The 18,653-nt window shown below is 48.8% G+C and overlaps 2 protein-coding genes and 1 long non-coding RNA gene across 4 annotated transcripts in view; 2 read left to right on the top strand and 1 right to left on the bottom strand.

Annotated features, from left to right (window-relative positions):
• Positions 1–3,424: 3,424 nt before the first annotated feature.
• Positions 3,425–7,858, top strand: BTG2 (BTG anti-proliferation factor 2). The gene is made up of 2 exons (XM_054291647.1): positions 3,425–3,619; positions 7,515–7,858. The coding sequence occupies exons 1-2, from the start codon at positions 3,460–3,462 to the stop codon at positions 7,856–7,858; spliced, it is 504 nt and encodes a 167-aa protein (XP_054147622.1). The 5' UTR covers positions 3,425–3,459.
• Positions 7,859–16,404: 8,546 nt separating this feature from the next.
• LOC128947394 (uncharacterized) lies at positions 16,405–17,277 on the top strand. Its single transcript, XR_008484047.1, has 2 exons — positions 16,405–16,631; positions 17,157–17,277. It is a non-coding gene; the product is annotated as an uncharacterized LOC128947394 (long non-coding RNA).
• An 85-nt stretch (positions 17,278–17,362) lies between these two features.
• Positions 17,363–18,653, bottom strand: part of FMOD (fibromodulin) — a 73,537-nt gene continuing 72,246 nt past the window's right edge. For both annotated transcript variants that reach the window (XM_054291653.1, XM_054291651.1), the window contains exon 3: positions 17,363–17,738. In XM_054291653.1, the coding sequence (XP_054147628.1) occupies positions 17,587–17,738 (152 nt within the window). In that variant the 3' untranslated portion in view covers positions 17,363–17,586. The remainder of the gene's footprint in view (positions 17,739–18,653) is intronic.

Genomic DNA, 18,653 nt, shown 5'->3' with positions numbered 1-18,653 from the left:
GGGACAGAAAAGGATCAGAAGTCCAGGATAATTTTCCAGTGGGACAGAAAAGGGTCAGCAAATCCAGGATAATTTTCCAGAGGCACAAGACCCCAAGGATCAGCAATCCAGGATAATTTACAGGAACCCAAGGGTCAGAAATCCAGGATAATTTTCTAGAGGGACAGAAAAGGATCAGAAGTCCAGGATAATTTTCCAGTGGGACAGAAAAGGGTCAGAAATCCAGGATAATTTTCCAGTTGGGCAGAAAAGGGGGGTCAGCAAATCCAGGATAATTTTCCAGTGGAACAGGGAAGAGTCAGCAATCCAGCATAATTTTCTAGAAGGACAGAACCCCAAGGGTCAGCAATTCCAGGATAATTTTCTAGTGGGACTGAAAAAGATCAGCAAGCCCAGAATAATTTTCCAGTGGAAACCCAAGGGTCAGAAGTCCAGGATAATTTTCCAGTGGGACAGAAAAGGGTCAGCAAATCCAGGATAATTTTCCAGAGGGACAAGACCCCAAGGATCAGCAATCCAGGATAATTTTCTAGAGAGACAGAAAAGGATCAGAAGTCCAGGATAATTTTCCAGTGGAACAAGAAAGAGTCAGCAATCCAGGATAATTTTCTAGAAGGACAGAATCCCAAGGATCGGCAATCCAGGATAATTTTCCAGTGGGATAGGAGAGGGTCAGCAAGCCCAGAATAATTTTCCAGTGGAAACCCAAGGGTCAGAAGTCCAGGATAATTTTCCAGAGGGACAGGACCTTGAGGAGCCCCAGAGAGGTGGGATTCCTCATCCCAACTGCTCCCAGCACTTCTCTTGAAAATAATATCAAAAATAATCTTCTGAACACCCATGAAGAGTTTAACCAAATAAAACCACACCCTTCTGTCGTATACAGTAATAAAACCAAAAACACAAATTAAAACAAGAGATTCAGACTGAATGTGAGAAAACCTTTTCCATCTCAGCAACAACCATTCCCCAAAAAACCCTCCGAGCTCCAACCTCCAAAATCCACAAAACCCAAGCAGAAAAAACCCCAAAGAACCTGATCCAGTCTCACAACTGCACCTCAAACATCAAACCCCACTAGAAACCTCCCACCCCAGCGTGTCCATTCCCCCCTGTGCTGATCTGGAGATGCCAGGTGAGCACCTGGAACCTCCTTTGGGGAGCAGAGGGCGTTTTCCTGCCCATCAGAGCAGAGCTGTGGGTCCAGGTCCTCCTCCAGGAGCTCAAGGTTGGTTTGGGACTGGAGTGGGTTGGTTTGGAACTGGGGGAGGCTGATTTGGAAATGGGAGAGGTTGGTTTGGAACTGGGGGAGGTTGGTTTGGAACTGGGGGAGGTTGGTTTGGAATTGGGGGAGGTTGGTTTGGAATTGGAGAAGGTTGGTTTGGAATTGGGGGAGGTTAATTTGGGATTGGAGGAGGTTTGTTTGGAATTGGACAGGGTTGGTTTGGAATTGGACAGGGTTGGTTTGGAATTGGAGGAGGTTGGTTTGGAACTGGAGAAGGTTGATATGGGACTGGAGAAGGTTTGTTTGGGACTGGAGGAGGCTGATTTGGAACTGGAGAAGGTTGGTTTGGGACTGGACAGGTTTGGTTTGGGATTGCAGGAGGTTGGTTTGGAACTGAAGGAGGTTAATTTGGAACTGGAGGAGGCTGGTTTGGAACTGGGGGAGGTTGATTTGGAGTTGGAGAAGGTTGGTTTGGAACTGGACAGGGTTGGTTTGGAATTGGAGAAGGTTGGTTTGGAACTGGAGGACGTTGGTTGAACCCATCCTGGAGCTCAGGCAGGGAACATCTCAGCCAGGATCCCACCCCTGCCTCCATCTGAGCTCTCCCATGGGTGATCAAAGGCAGGAGCTCGCCCTCCCGCTGCTCTCTAGCTCGGGGCCAGTTTCAGCAGGAGCTCCTGTGGTGGCTTCCAGGTGCTCCTGCATCTCCCACAGCATCAGGGCTCCTCCTGTGCCTCCCTCTGGGCTGGCTGGGAGCCCCTGGAGGCTCCGTGGCTGCCCCGGCTTGTCCTGGCGTGGGACACGGCCCCGGTGCCACCTCCTCCTGCACCCTGCCCTTCCTCCCGCCTGCAGTGGGGCTGGGAGGTCCCAGGTGTCCCCTGCAGCCTCCTCGGGTGGGGTGGGGGTGGCGCTGTCACCTCTTGTGTCCTGCAGGGGACACCTGGAACCTTCTCCCTTCTTCAGGAGGTCCAGAATGTTCAGGAGGTTCAGAAAGTTCTGGAGATTCAGGGGGTGGCACTGTCACCTCTCATGTCCTGCAGGGACATCTGGAACTTTCTCCCTTCTTCAGAAGGTTCAGGAGGTTCAGGGGTGGCACTGTCACCTCTTATGTCCTGTAAGGGACACTTGGAACCTTCTCCCTTCTTCAGAAAGTTCAGGAGGTTCAGGGGGTGGCACTGTCACCCCTCATGTCCTCCAAGGGACACCTGGAACCTTCTTCAGGAGATTCAGAAGGTTCAGGAAGTTCAGAAGGTGGAGGGGGTGGCACTGTCACCCCTCATTTCCTCCTGTGTCCCTATCCCTGTGTCCCTCTCTGTCCCTGTCCCTATCCCTGTCCTGGTCCCATTCCTCTGTGTCCCTGTTCTGTCCCTGTGTCGCTGTCCCTGTCCCTCTGTCCCTACCCTTGTGTCTCTGCCCTTGTGTCCCTCTGTCCCTGTCCTGTTCCCCTGTCCTTGTGTCCCTCTGTCCCCCTATCCCTATCCCCCTGTCCCTGTCCCCTATCCCTGTCCCTCTGTCCCTATCCCTGTCCCCCTATCCCTGTCCCCCTGTCCTGTCCCTCTGTCCCCCTGTCCCCCCTGTCCCTCTGTCCTTGTGTCCCTCTGTGCCTATTCCTGTCCCTGTCCCCCTGTCCCTGTGTCCCTCTGTCCCCCTATTCCTATCCCCCTATCCCTGTCCCCCTATCCCTGTCCCCCTGTCCCCTATTCGTGTCCCTCTGTCCGTGTGTCCCTGTCCCTCTGTCCCTGTCCCTCTGTCCCTATCCTGTCCCTGTCCTGTCCCTGTCCTGTCCCTGTCCTGTCCCTGTCCTTGTGTCCCTCTGTCCCTATCCCTATCCCTCTATCCCTATCCTGTCCCTATCCCTCTATCCCGTCCCTATCCTGTCCCTGTCCTTGTGTCCCTCTGTCCCTGTCCCTGTCCCTCTATCCCTATCCTGTCCCTGTCCCTGTCCCTCTGTCCTTGTGTCCCTCCGTCCCCTCCCGGTTCCCCCGATCCTCCCCCGGTAACCGCCCCCACCCCCGCGCGCTGTGACGTCACCGCGCTGAGCTCAGCCGCTATTACCATACCGCTCCATTTGCATTCCCTCATTTGCATGCGGCGCGGCCAATGGAACGCCGAGGCCGCGCCGTGACGTCGCGCGCGAGCCGCCCTATATAAACCGCCCGCAGCGCCAGCGGCCGCCAGTCCGAGCGCCGCGGAGCCGCCGAGAAGGTCGCGGGTGTCGCCGCGTCCCCGCCGGGATGAGCCAGCGCCACAGCCAGCGCCGCGGGCCCCGGGCCGACATGGTGCCCGAGATCGCCGCCGCCGTGGGCTTCGTGTCCGGCCTGCTGCGGACGCGGGGCTGCGTCAGCGAGCAGCAGCTGCAGGTCTTCAGCGGGGCGCTGCGGGAGGCGCTCACAGGTGAGCTCGGGGCGAGGGCGGTGACAGAGCCCGCTGGTGGCCCTCGGGGCCAGGGCGACACTGGAGCGCTTCCCCCGTGTGCCTTCCAGGAGCTGGTGGCCCTTTGAGTGCCCCCCCATGGTGGTGCGAGGACCTGGTGTCCCTTTTAGTGCCGTCTGTGCTCCTTCCGGGACTTGGTGGCCATACCGAGTGCCATCTGTGCTCCTTCCAGGACCTGGTGGCCGTCCAGAGTGCCCCCCATTGTTGCTCCGAGGAGCTGGTGCCCCTCCCATCTTGGTCTCGGGACGTGATGTCCCCTCCCGAGTGGCTCCCGTGTCCCCTCCGGGACCGGGTGTCCCCTCCCGAGTGCTCCCGGTGTCACTGCTGGGTCCTGTTGTCCCTCCTGGGCTGTCCCCCATGTCCCCTCCAGGTTCTGATGTCCTTTTCCGTGTCGCTCTCGGGACCGGCTGTCCCCTCCCGAGTGCCCCCGTGTCCCATCCAGGACCGGGTGTCCCCTCTGGGGTGCCTCCTGTGTTCCTTCCAGGACCTGATGTCCTTTTCTATGTCGCTCCTGGGACCTGGTGTCCCCTTGGGTATCCCCTCCCGAGTGTCTCCCGTGTCCCCTCCGTGTCGTGCCCAGGACCTTGTGTCCCCTCCAGGACCGGGTGTCCCCTCCGGGACACCCCCCGTGTCCCCTCCCGAGTGTCCCCCGTGTCCCCTCGGGTCGGCCACCCCTTGGAGTGTCCCGTGCCACTCTCGCTGCCGTCTGTCCCTTTGTGTCCCTTTGTCCCATCCCAGCGCCGCTCCCGGCGGTGTCCCCAGTGCTGCCCGGTCCCTGCCGTGCCCGTGCCGGTGTCACCGCCCGTGTCCCTCCCTGGGCGGTGCGGGGCTCCCTCCCTCCGGCCCGGGGCTGTTATCAGCCCCAGGAGGGGTGGCCGGGCTGTGATAAGGGGGAGCCGAGGGCAGAGTGTGGGATGGGGCAGCTTTGGGGTGCCCTATCTGCCCCCACAGCCCCTGGCATTGTCCTGATGGGGTTTTTGGGGTGCCCAGTGCTTCCCTCTCCCTGCCCCCCTTGGAGAAGGGATTTGGGTACCAAACTTTTGGTACCGAACTCTTTGGTGCAGAACTTTTGGTGCAGTGTTAATTTCCTGCTCTGCCCGGTTTAATTTCCTGCCCTGCCCGGTTCCTTTTGTGCTCCCGGCCTTCAGGGAGGCTCTGCCCGGGTGTTTATTGGGATTTGGGTTTTAAACCCTGAATTTGGTGAGAGCTGAAGGCTCTAAACCCCACCTGCCTGCTGGGAGGGAGCACTGCAGACAGCGCTGGTTCCCCGAGGGACCCTTTAAAGGGTTTTTCTTACGATTTCACCTTTAAACTCTGAATTTGCTGGTATCTAAGGGCCCTAAACCCCACCTGCCTGCTGGGAGGGAGCACTGCAGACACCGCTGCAAAACCCTTCCAAGGGTTTTCTTTAGGATTTGGCCTTTAAACCCCAAATTTAGTGGCAGCTAAAGGGCCTAAACCCCACCTGCCTGCTGGGAAGGAGCCTTTCCTGGGACGCCATTTCTCACTGGGATTTCTTTAGGATTTGGCCTTTAATCCCCAAATTCAGTGGCACCTAAACCCCGCCTACTTTTGGGATGTCTTTTCTCACAGCTCTTCTCCTCTCCCAGAGCACTACAAACACCACAGAGAAACCCTTCAAAGGGGTTTCTTTAGAATTTCACCTTTTAAACCTGAATTTAAACCCCACCTACTTTTGGGATATCCTTTCTCACATCTCTTCAAAAGGGTTTTCTTTAGCATTTGGCCTTTAACCCCCAAATTTAGTGGCAGCTAAAGGCCCTAAACCCCACCTGCCTGCTGGGAAGGAGCCTTACCTGGGATATCCCAGCTCACTGCTCTTTTTTCTTTTCCCAGAGCACTGCAAACACCACTGAGAAACCCTTCAAAGGGTTTTCCTTAGGATTTGGCCTTTAAAGTCTGAATTTAATGGCAGCTAAAGGGCCTCAATCCCACCTACTTTTAGGACACCCTTTCCTGAGAAACCCTTCAAAAGGGTTTTCTTTAGGATTTCACCTTTAAACCCCAAATTTAGTGGCACCTAAATCCCACCTACTTTTGGGATACCCGTTCTCGCAGCTCTTCTCCCTCCCCAGAGCACTATGAGCACCATTGTGAACTTAAAAGGGTTTTCTTTAGGGTTTCACCTTCAAACCCCAAATTTAGTTACAGCTGAAGGCTCTAAACCCCACTACCTTTGGGATATCTTCTCTCACAGCCGTTTTTGTTTCCCCAGAGCACTACAGACACCACTGGTTCCCTGAGAAACACTCCAAAGGGCATTGTTTAGAATTTCACCTTTTAAACCTGAATTTAAACCCCACCTACTTTTGGGATATCCTTTCTCACATCTCTTCAAAAGGGTTTTCTTTAGGATTTCACCTTTAAACCCCAAATTTAGTGGTACCCAAGTGCCCTCACCCCCATCTACCTTTGGACTATCCCTGCTCACAGCTCTTTTTCCCCTCCCTGGAGCACTACAAGCACCATTTAGAAAAAAGGGTTTTCCTTAGGATTTCACCTTCAAACCCCAAATTTAGTGGTATCTAAGTGCCCTAAACCCCATCTACCTTTGGTATATCTTCTCTCACCTCTCTTTTTCCCTCCCCAAAGCGCTACAGACACCACTGTAAACTTAAAAGGGTTTTCTTTAGGATTTCACCTTTAAACCCCACCTACCTGTACGATATTATTTTCTCACTGCTCTTCTCTCTCCCCAGAGCACTACAAACACCAGTGGGAAAAAAGGGTTTTCCTTAGGATTTGGGCTTTAAACTCTTAAATTTAATGGGAGCTAAAGACCCTAAACCCCACCTACCTGCAGGATATTCTTTTCTCACATCTCTGTAGTGCTTTGGGGAGGGAAAAAGACACCACTGAGAAGAAGGGGTTTTCTTTAGGATTTCACCTTCAAACCCCAAATTTAGTGGTACCCAAGTGCCCTAAACCCCACCTCCTTTCAGGATATCCTTTCTCACAGGTGTTTTTCTTTCCCCAGAGCACTACAGACACCACTGGTTCCTCAAGAAACCCTTCAAAGGGTGTTCTTTAGGATTTCACCTTTAAACTCTGAATTTAATAGGAGCTAAAGGCCCTAAACCCCACCTGCCTGCTGGGAAGGAGCCTTTCCTGGGACACCATTTCTCACTGGGTTTTCTTTAGGATTTGGCCTTTAAACTCTGAATTTAATGGCAGCTAAAGGCCCTAAACCCCTCCTACTTTCAGGATATCCTTTTTCACGTTTCTTTTCCCTCCTTAGAGTATCACAAACACCTCTGCTTCCCCGAGAAACCCTTCAAAAGGGTTTTCTTTAGGATTTCACCTTTAAACCCCAAATTTAGTGGTACCCAAGTGCCCTAAACCGCACCTCCTTTCAGTATATCCCTGCTCACAGCTGTTTTTCTTTCCCCAGAGCACTACAGACACCATTGAGAAAAAAGGGTTTTCTTTAGGATTTCACCTTCAAACCCCAAATTTAGTAGTACCCAAGTGCCCTAAACCGCACCTCCTTTCAGGATATCTCTGCTCACAGCTGTTTTTCTTTTCCCAGAGCACTACAGACACCACTGGTTCCCCGAGAAGCCCTTTAAAGGCATTTTCTTTAGGATTTCACCTTCAAACCCCAAATTTAGTGGTACCCAAGTGCCCTAAACCCCATCTACCTTTGGGATATCTTTTCTCACAGCCGTTTTTCCCTCCCCAGAGCACTACAGACACCACTGGTTCCCCGAGAAGCCCTTTAAAGGCATTTTCTTTAGGATTTCACCTTCAAACCCCAAATTTAGTGGTGTCTAAGTGCCCTAAACCCCACCTACTTTCAGGATATCTCTGCTCACAGCTGTTTTTCCCTCCCCAGAGCACTACAGACACCACTGGTTCCCCGAGAAGCCCTCCAAAGGCTCCGGCTACCGCTGCATCCGCATCAACCAGCGGATGGACCCTCTGCTGAGCCGGGCGGCGGGGCAGGGCGGGCTGGGCGTGCCCCAGCTGTTCCAGCTGCTGCCCCGCGAGCTCACGCTCTGGGTGGATCCCTACGAGGTCTCCTACAGGATCGGCGAGGACGGCTCCATCTGCGTCCTCTACCAGGCCGCCAGGCCCCACCACGCCAGCCCCTACGGAGGGATGCTCACCTGCAAGAACCAGATGATGCTGGGCCGCAGCAGCCCTTCCAAAAACTACATCATGACTGTCTCCAGTTAAAACGAACAAAAAAAAAAAAAAATACCAAAAAACACCCCCAACCCACCACCCACCCCACACAAAAACGCGACAAAAAGAAAAAAAAAAAAAAAAAAAAATTTTTTTTTTTTTTCTCCTCCTCGTCCTTACGCTGCCGAGACACAGGCTACTGTAATGCCTCAAGCTGAGGATCTGTTTTTAAGATGAAGAGCTTATTTATATTTTTTAAGAAAAAAAAAAAAAACCTTCAGAAAATCCAAAATTAAAATTTCGGGCGCCGCTCTGAGCCGAGGCGACGCCCCAGGTGCCTTTTCTAAAGCTGTTGCAAGCTTGTGAGTTTCTCTTTTTTTGTATTTGTTATTATTGTTGTTATTGTGAAACTGAGATCTGCTTAATGGTGATTTTGGGGCTGGCTTTGGAATGGGGGATGAGGGGGTGAAGCCAGGCTGGGCGGTGTGGCTGCCTTGTCACCTTGTCACCACCCTGCTGTCACCATTGCTGCATCTCCAGGTGTTGCAGTGCTGCATTTGGGGCCTGGATTTGCTGTCACTCAGGGCTGGGGACATTGGAGTGGCCCTGCTGGATGTGCTGCAGCTCTGCTCTGTCCTGTTGGGTGACCCTGGGGACATTGGGGTCACCCTCCTGGATGTCCTGTCCCAACCCCTGGCAGGGCTCACCTGGCACCTGGAGCAGGGCAGGGACACCTGGCAGTGTCCCCAAGGTGACCCTGGTGGCACTGAGGGGACGTTCCTGCTGCTGCCACCACCCCAGACCAGGTGCCTTTTCTAAGGCTGTTTCAGGCTTGTGAAATTCTCTTTTTTATTGTTGTTATGAAGCTGAAATCTGCCTAATTTAATGTTTGAATGATGATTTTGGGGCTGGCTTTGGAATGGGGGATGAGGGGGTGAAGCCAGGCTGGGCGGTGTGGCTGCCTTGTCACCTTGTCACCACCCTGTTGTCACCTTTGCTGCATCTCCAGGTGTTGCAGTGCTGCATTTGGGGCCTGGATTTGGTGTCACTCAGGGCTGGGGACATTGGTGACATTGGTGTCACCCTCCTGGACGTGCAGCAGCTCTGCCCTGCCCTGTTGGCTGACCCTGGGGACATTGGGGACATTGGGATGTCCCTCCTGGATGTCCTGTCCCAACCCCTGGCAGGGCTCACCTGGCACCTGGAGCAGGGCAGGGACACCTGGCAGTGTCCCCATGGTGACGCTGGTGGCACTGAGGGGACGTTCCTGCTGCTGCCACCACCCCACACCAGGTGCCTTTTCTAAAGCTGTTGCAAGCTTGTGAGTTTCTCTTTTTTTAATTGTAATTGTGAAGCTGAAATCTGCCTAATTTAATGTTTGAATGATGATTTTGGGGCTGGCTTTGGAATGGGGGATGAGGGGTGAAGCCAGGCTGGGCGGTGTGGCTGCCTTGTCACCACCCTGCTGTCACCTTTGCTCTGCTGCACCTCCAGGTGGAGATTTGGGGCCTGAATTTGGTGTCACTCAGGGCTGGGTGACTCTGGGGACATTGGGGACATTGGGATTGCCATCCTGGATGTCCTGTGCCAACCCCTGGCAGGACTCACCTGGAGCAGGGCAGAGACACCTGGGAATGTCCCCATGGTGACGCTGGTGGCACTGAGGGGACGTTCCTGCTGCTGCCACCACCCCAGACCAGGTGCCTTTTCTAAAGCTGTTGCAAACTCGTGAGTTTCTCTTTTTTATTGTTGTTATGAAGCTGAAATCTGCCTAATTTAATGTTTGAATGATGATTTTGGGGCTGGCTTTGGAATGGGGGATGAGGGGGTGAAGCCAGGCTGGGCGGTGTGGCTGCCTTGTCACCTTGTCACCACCCTGCTGTCACCTTTGCTCTGCTGCACCTCCAGGTGGAGATTTGGGGCCTGAATTTGGTGTCACTCAGGGCTGGGTGACTCTGGGGACATTGGGGACATTGGGATGTCCCTCCTGGATGTCCTGTCCCAACCCCTGGCAGGGCTCACCTGGCACCTGGAGCAGGGCAGAGACACCTGGCAGTGTCCCCATGGTGACGCTGGTGGCACTGAGGGGACGTTCCTGCTGCTGCCACCACCCTGGACCTGTGGATTTTCTACCCTGGTGTCCCCCCTGTGTCCCCTCTGTGTCCTTGTGTCCCTCCCCTCCTCGTCCTGCAGGGGTTGCTGTGTGTCACCCCCTTTTTGGTGCCTTTTCTCCCCAAATCTGCATTTCTGGGGGGCTCTCCCTGCTCTCTGTGGGCGTTTTGGGAAAGGGGTTTGGGTCCCATCCCTGGTACAAAACTTTGCACAATTTGAAATTTCTGCTCTCTGCGTTTCCTCTTGAATTCAGGGAGGCTCTGCCCGGGTGGGTTTTGGGATTTTGGCCTTGGAACCCCAAATTTAGTGGCAGCTAAAGGTCCTAAATCCCATCTTGATTTTGGGAAGGAGCTACAAACACCTGTGAGAAACCCTTAAATGTAAAATCCTAAAGAAAACCCTTTTAAATCCCAAATTTGGTGGCAGCTAAAGATCCTAAATCCCACCTTGATTTTCTGAAGGAGCTACGAACATGTCTGAGAACCTTTAAATGGATTTTCTTTAGGATTTTACCTTTAAACCCCAAATTTAGTGGGACCTAAATGCCCTAAACCCCACCTGGATTTTGGGAAGGAGCTACAAACACCACTAAGAAACCCTTAAATGTGAATTCCTAAAGAAAACCCTTTAAATCCCAAATTTATTGGCACCTAAATGCCCTAAACCCCATCTGGATGCTGGGAAGGAGCTACAATCACCGCTGAGTACCTTTAAATGGATTTTGTTTAGGATTTCACCTTTAAATCCCAAATTTATTTGCATTATATTATTTTATATATTTTATAATATATTTTTATTAGCACCTAAAGGTCCTAAACCCCATTTGATGCTGGGAATGATCACTGCAAACACCTTAGAAGGGTTTTTTTTTTTTAGGATTTCACCTTTAAATCCCAAATTTAGTGGCACCTAAAGATCCTAAACCCCACCTTGATTTTGGGAAGGTGCTACAAACACCACTGAGAATCTTTAAATGGATTTTATTTAGGATTTCACCTTTAAATCCCAAATTCAGTGGCACCTAAATGCCCTAAACCCCACCTGGATTTTGGGAAGGAGCCTTTCCTGTGAAATCCCAAATTCCTCTGCCCTTTTCCCACCTCCCCATGGAGAAATTTGGGGTTTGGTTGTTGCAAAACTTCCTGGATTTTTTCTCTCTTCCCCTTTTCCTGACGATTCAAATTCTCAGACGTTTGTGCAACACATTTCCAAATCCCGAATAAATCAAATTATCCAGCTCAGCAACCCAGCCCTGCCTTTGAAAATTCAGATTTATTTTTGCAAGTTCAGAACTGGAAAATCGACCTCAATGCTCAAATATTTATATTTTTTAAATGTCATTTAATGTTTTTGTTTTTTTTTTTAATGTTGTTTGTGCCTGAGATCAGAGTTTGGAGTTGCATCACGTCTCTCTTCCATTCTAAAATTCAGATTTTTGGCTTTTTTTTCCAAGTCCAGAACTGGAAAATCAACCTGAATTCTCAAATATTTATATTTTTATTTTTATTTTAATATCAGCTTGAGATCAGAGCAGAGTCTGGGGTTGTATCATTCCCTCTTCACTGGAATTTCTCCCCCTTCTAAAATTCAGATTTTATTTTCTTTTGCAAGTCCGGAACTGAAAAATTCAACCTAAATTCTCAAATATTTTTATTTTTTAAATGGAAATACCAGTTTTGTTTGTGCATGAGGAGATCAGAGCACTCTGGGCTTGCATCATTCCCATCATTGCATTTCTCCCCCTTCTAAAATTCAGATTTTATTTTCTTTTTTTCAAGTCCAGAACTGAAAAGTCAACCTCAATTCTCAAATATTTATATATTTTTATTTAAATATCAGTTTGTTTGTGCTTGCAAGCACTCTGGGCTTGCATCACTTCCCTCTTCACTGGAATTTCCACGTCAGCAGAGCAGGAAGGAAGCTCTGAGGGGAATTTTCACTTGTGCAATAGGTGACCTCACCCACACCCAAAAAACACCAAAAAAACCAAATTATTTCCCAGTAGAACACATCCCAGTGCTTTAATTTTAACCCAAAAACCAAAAAAAACCAAATTATTTTCCAGTAAAACACATCCCAATGCTTTAATTTTAACCCAAAAACCAAAAAAAACCAAATTATTTTCCAGCAAAACACATCCCAATGCTTTAATTTTAACCCAAAACCCAAATTATTTCCCAGTAAAACACATCCCAATGCTTTAATTTTAACCCAAAACCCAAATTATTTTCCAGCAAAACACATCCCAGTGCTGTAATTTTCGGGGGGCATTCCTCACTTCGAGTTTTGTGTTACTTTAATAAAAATCTAACATCAAAATTTGATTTTTTTTTCCCTCCCTCTCCCCAGAGAAATTTTCCATGGGAGAAATTTTTTTTTCCAGAAAATTTCCAGGATTTTCCCACCAAAGGAGCCCTAAACAGCCTCATCTCCAAAGTGGGGTTTTTTTTATTTATTTTTAATTTAAAATAACCTTCAAAACCAACCAGATTTGGGTAGAAACCACTTCAAGCTGTGAATTCCTGAGCTCTCCTGGTGTGGATTGTGAGAAAATGTCTTTGAGGGGGTTTCTGTCATTAATTATTATTATTATTATTACTATTATTATTATTATATTTTAATTTTTATTTTTTACCGAGCTGGACTGTTGAACGGGACCTGCTTCTTGTTTCTTTGGGTTATTTTGTGGGGGTTTATTTAAATTTTTTTTTGTGGGGTTTTTTGTTTATTTTTGGGTTATTTTTTAATTTTTTGTGGGGTTTTTTTGCTAGGTTTTGTATTTTTTGTTTGGTTTTTTTTGGTTTTTTGTTTTTTCTGTGTTTTTGCTGGGGTTGTTTTGGGATTTTTGTTGGTTTTGAGCGCGGGGTTTTTTTCCTTTTTGGTTTTTTTTTTTTTTGTTTTGGTTTCTTTTCTTTTGGTTTTTTGTTGCTAGGGTATTTTATTTTTTGCTCCTTTTTAAATGTTATTTTTTTTATTATTGGTTTTTGGGGGATGTTTTTGGGTTTTTTGTTTTTGGGGTTCTTTGGTGTTTTTGTTTTGGTTTTTCTTTATTTTTTGTTTTTGAGGGGGTTTTGTTTTATTTTGGGGTTTTTTTTTGTTGCTAGGGTTTTTTATTTTATGTTTGGGTTTTTTTATTTTTTGTTTCGGGCTTTGTGTTGTTTTTGGGATTTTTTTTGTTGTGTTTTGGGCACTGTTTTGGGGCTTTTTGTTTTTGGGGTTCTTTGGGTTTTTTGTTTTACTTTTTGGGGATCTTTTTTGCTCTTGAGGGGTTTTTAATTTTGTTTTGGTTTTTTGTTGCTAGGGTATTTTATTTGTTGGTTTGGGGTTTTTTTGGGGGTTTTTTTTGTGTTTTTGTGGGGTGGTTTTGGGGGTTTTTTGGTTTTTGTGGGTTTTTTGTTTGTTTTGGGTTTCTTTGGTGTTTTTTTTGTTGTTTATGATGGGATTTTATTTCACTTAGTTTTTGTTGCTAGGGTTTTTTATTTTTTGTTTGGTTTTTTCCCAGGGGGTTAATTTGGGGTTTTTGTTGATTTTTTTTTTGGGTTCTTTTTTTGGTTTTTTTAGGGTTTTTGGGGCTTTTTGTTGTTGTTGTTTATTTGTTTTTGGTTTTGTGGGTTTTTTTTTGTTTGTTTGTTTTTTTGTTTTTTTTTTTTTTTTTTGTTTTTTGTTTTCCTCCTTTTTTTGGTGCAAACGCTCAGAATCCTGTGAGGAACTGGAGGATGGCTCAGCTGTTCCCTGATGTACAGCACATTTTATCCCCCCAATTTCCAGCCCCCGACGCTTTTTTTGTTACTTTAATAAAAAACGCAAAAATCTCAACCCAAAAATCTTCGCCTCGTTCCTGGGAGCTCGGGGGGAAATTCAGGATTTGGGATTTCAGCCTGAACCCCGCCCTGGGACCTCTGTGGGGTGAATTTCCTGCCTCGCCCAGCACTAAGAGCTCCTTAGTCACGGTGTGACTGCAGCCATGGAGCCAAAACAGGAATTAAAACGGGATGACTCAGAGAGGCCCTGGGGTGTGCTGCCCTTCCTCCTCCTCCTCCTCCTCCTCCTCCTCCTTCTCCTTCTTCTCCTCCTCCTCCTTCTTCTCCTTCTTCTCCTTCTTCTCCTCCTCCTCCTTCTTCTCCTTCTTCTCCTTCTTCTCCTTCTCCTTCTTCTCCTCCTCCTCCTCCTTCTCCTTCTTCTCCTCCTCCTCCTTCTTCTCCTTCTTCTCCTTCTCCTTCTCCTTCTTCTCCTCCTCCTCCTTCTTCTCCTTCTTCTCCTTCTTCTCCTCCTCCTCCTTCTTCTCCTTCTTCTCCTTCTCCTTCTCCTTCTTCTCCTCCTCCTCCTTCTTCTCCTTCTTCTCCTTCTTCTCCTCCTTCTCCTTCTTCTCCTTCTTCTCCTTCTTCTCCTCCTTCTCCTTCTTCTCCTTCTTCTCCTTCTCCTCCTTCTTCTCCTTCTTCTCCTTCTTCTCCTCCTCCTTCTTCTCCTTCTTCTCCTTTTTCTCCTTCTTCTCCTTCTTCTCCTTCTTCTCCTCCTTCTCCTTCTTCTCCTCCTTCTCCTTCTTCTCCTTCTTCTCCTTCTTCTCCTTCTCCTTCTTCTTCTTCGTCGTCCTTCTTCTTCGGCTGCTCCCAGCCTCCACTTTCTGCTTCTCTCTGTGTGAAATTCTGTAAAAATTCCTTTTTTCCCCTTATTTTTCCATCCACTTTTTCATTCATTTTCCCCCTTATTTTTACATCCATTTCCCCCTATTCTTCCATTCATGTTTCCCATTCATTTTCCCCTTATTTTTCCATCCATTTTCCCCTATTTTTCCATTCATGTTTCCCTTATTTTTTCCCTTATTTTTCCATCCATTTTTCCATTAATTTTTCCTTATTTTCCCATCCATTTTTCCCTCCATTTTCCCTTATTTTTCCATTCATGTTTCCCTTATTTTCCCTTATTTTTCCATCCCTTTTCCCATTCATGTTTCCCTTATTTTTCCATTCATTTCCCCTTATTTTCCCATCCATTTTCCCCTTATTTTTCCATCCATGTTTCCCTTATTTTTCCATTCATTTTTTTCCCTTATTTTTCCATCCATTTTCCCATTCATTTTCCTCTTATTTTTCCATCCCTTTTCTCATTCATGTTTCCCTTATTTTTCCATTCATTTCCCCTTGTTTTTCCTTCAGTTTTTCCCGTTATGTTTCCCATTTATGTTTCCCTTATTTTTCCATCCATTTTCCCATCCATTTTCCCCTTATTTTTCCATTCATTTTCCCATCCATTTTCCCCATTCATGTTTCCCTTATTTTTCCATCCCTTTTCCCATTCATGTTTCCGTTATTTTTCCACGCATTTCCCCTTATTTTTCCCTCAGTTTTTCCCTCAGTTTTTCCCTCAGTTTTTCCATCCATTTTCCCACCAATTTTTCCATCCATTTTCCCCTATTTTCCCATTCATTTTTCCCTTATTTGCCCCATCCATTTTTCCCTTATTTTTCCATCCGTTTTTCCGTTAAAAATCCCCACAACCAAAGCCTGGAGGGTCCAGAAAAAAAAACCCTAAAATCCCCCGGTGGTGCCTCCATCCCTCCCCACTCCCGCTGAGCCTTTTCCATGGAGATTTTCCCCTTTTCCATGGAAATTTTTCCCTTTTCCCGGGAAAAACTCCGTGCCATACCCGGCCCAACCACTAGACGGCAATTCCAGCCTGGATTCCGGCTGGAAATCCGTCCCGGACAGGAGCAGAAGCGCTGGATGCAGGCACTGCAAAGGTTTTATTGATGGCTTTGGGGTTTACAGTTCATGCTGGTGAAATTACGGGATTTTTTTGGGGGTTTTAAAAAATGATCTTCGCATGCAGGAACGACGCAGAGGGTCGGGGTGAGCCCCCCAAAAGCTCAGCTGCCCCTTCAATCCTCAAACTCAGCCACCCGAGGGGCTGAGCTGGCGAATTTGGGGGGATTTGGGATTTTTAGGGAATTCCAGCGTGGCTCTGTGATTGGTTTTGGGGTTTTCATTGGGATGTCTGAGCTCAGGGGGTGACAGCTCCAGGATTTTCCCCACCCTGCCCTGATCCAGGGGTTTGGGAGGAAGATTTGGGACCCTCCTGTTCCTCAGGGGGTTCCCTCTGATCCCAAGGTGGGTTTCTCTCTTTTAGGGTTTCTCCCCGTTAATTCTGGAGCAGGTTGATGGAAAAGGGGGGAAAAAGGAAAGGAAGGGATGGATTTGCTCCTCCAGCCTGGAGAGCTTTAACCCTTCACTCCCGCAGCTCCCAAGCCCTTGGGTGCTCCTCCCAGGGGGCACAGACCCGGATTTGGGGTTGGGATTTCCCCATGGAAAAAGGGTCTGATCCCCATAGGATTTCCCCATGGAAAAAGGGTCTGATCCCCATGGAAGGATGCTCCTTTCAGTGGGTTCAGATCCAGATTTGGGATTGGGGTTTTCCCATGGAAAAGGGGTCTCATTCCCCTGGAAGGATGCTCCTTTCAGGGGGCTCAGACGTGGATTTGGGGTCGGGATTGGGATTTCCCCATGGAAAAAGGGTCTGATCCTCATGGGATTTCCCCCTGGGATTTCCCCATGGAAAAAGGGTCTGATCCTCATGGGATTTCCCTGTGGAAAAAAGGATCTGATCCCCCTGTAAGGAAGTTCCTCCCAGGGGGTTCAGATCCAGATTTGGGGTTGGGATTGGGATTTCCCCGTGGAAAAAGGGTCTGATCCCCATGGAAGAAAGCTCCTCCCAGGGGGTTCAGACCTGGATTTGGGATTGGGATTTCCCCATGGAAAAAGAGTCTGGTCCTCATGGGATTTCCCCCTGGGATTTCCCCATGGAAAAAGGGTCTGATCCCCATAGGATTTCCACATGGAAAAACGGTCTGATCCCCATGGAAGGGATGCTCCTTTCAGGGGGTTCAGACCTGGATTTGGGATTGGGATTTCCCCATAGAAAAAGGGTCTGATTCCCATGGGATATCCCCATGGAAAATGGGTCTGATCCCCATGGGATTTCCGCATGGGATTTCCCCATGCAAGAAGGGTCTGATCCCCATGTAAGGCAGCTCCTTTTGGTGGGTTCAGATCCAGATTTGGGATTGGGATTTCCCCATGGAAAAAGGATCTGAACCCCCTGTAAGGAAGCTCCTCCCAGTGAATTTAGACCCGAATTTGGGGTCGGGATTGAGATTTCCCCATGGAAAAAGGGTCTGATCACCCTGGAAGGATTTCCCTATGGAAAAAGGGTCTGATCCCCATGAAAGTAAGCTCCTCCCAAGGGTTCAGACCCGAATTTGGGATCGAGTTTGGGATTTCCCCATGGAACAAGGGTCAGATCCCCCTGCAAGGCAGCTCCTTTCAGTGGGTTCAGATCCAGATTTGGGATTGGGATTTCCCCATGTTAAAAGGGTCTGAACCTCCTGTAAGGAAGATCCTCCCAGGGAATTCAGACCCAAATTTGGGATCGAGTTTGGGATTTCCCCCTGTCCAAGGCAGGACGATCCCCACCCCTGCCGTGTCCCACCCCACCCTGGGACAGGAGCTGCCCGTGTCCCCTTCGTGGGACGCTGTGGCGGGGTCAGAGCCGGGATCTGAGTGAAAAACGGGACAATTCCGGAAAAAACGGCGATGGCGCTGCGAGTCGGGCGGGGAAGCAGGAACGAGGGGATCCCCCTGGGGACCTGTGGGGGACACCAGTCCTGGGGGGGCTCAGATCTCGATGACGGTGGCGCGGCGCAGGCACAGCGGCGCGTCCGGGGGCACCGCGTTGCGTTTAATGGCGTTGCCGTCCAGCCGCAGCACCTGCAGCCGCGAGTAGTTCACCACGTCCACCACGGAGCAGAAGCTGCTGATGGAGAACTCTGTGGGGAGAGAGGAGGTGGTGAGGCCTTGGGGTTTTGGGGTTTTTTGGGTTTTTTTGGGGGGTTTTTTGGGTTTTTTTGGGTTTTTTTGGGGTTTTTTTTTTTGGGATTTTTTGCGGTTCTGTGGTGGTTTAGGGGGTGGGTTTTGGGGTTGGTGTTAGGGGGTGGTGAGCTCTGTGCATAGAGATAAAACAGTTCCTGCTCTAGTGGGGACCAAGGAGAAATGGTCCAAATTTCACCCCAAGAGCAGAAACAACAATGGAATGAAGAGAGGGAAAACAAGAAGGATAGGACTTCATAACCTTAAGGTAATTAGACAATTAACTCCAATATTTGATATGCAGCAGAACTTATAAAAGTGACAGACCCCGTGAGCGGTTGTGCATTTTGTGCCATTTTGGGTTCATTTTGTGACCATTTTGGGTCCATCTTGGGTTCACTTTGTGACCATTTGGGTCCATCTTGGCTTCATTTAATGACCATTTTGAGCCCATCTTGGGTTATTTTTGTGACCATTTTGGGTCCATTTTGGGTTCATTTTGTGACCATTTTGGGTCCATCTTGGGTTCATTTTGTGACCATTTGGGTCCATTTTGGGTTCATTTTGGAACCATTTGGGTTCACCTTGGGTTCATTTTTTGACCATTTTTGGGTTCATGTTGGGTTCATTTTGTGACCATTTTGGTTCGTCTTGGGTTCATTTTGTGACCATTTGGGTCATTTTGGGTTCATTTTGTGACCATTTTGGGTCCATCTTGGGTTCGCATTGTGACCAGTTTGCCTCATATTGAGTTCATTTTGTGACCATTTTGGCTCATATTGGGTTCATGTTGTGACCATTTGGGTCCATTTTGGGTTCATTTTGGTTCACCTTGGATTCATTTTGTGGCCATTTTGGGTTCATCTTAAGTTCAT

This window comes from Melozone crissalis, unplaced genomic scaffold (assembly GCF_028551555.1).
Source record: "Melozone crissalis strain CALT ecotype California unplaced genomic scaffold, PUWL_Pcris_2 ptg000101l_1, whole genome shotgun sequence".
In the NCBI taxonomy this organism is placed as follows: Eukaryota; Metazoa; Chordata; class Aves; order Passeriformes; family Passerellidae; genus Melozone; species Melozone crissalis.
The sequence above is the reverse complement of the archived record's forward strand: the minus strand, read 5'-3'. Positions and strand labels throughout refer to the sequence as shown.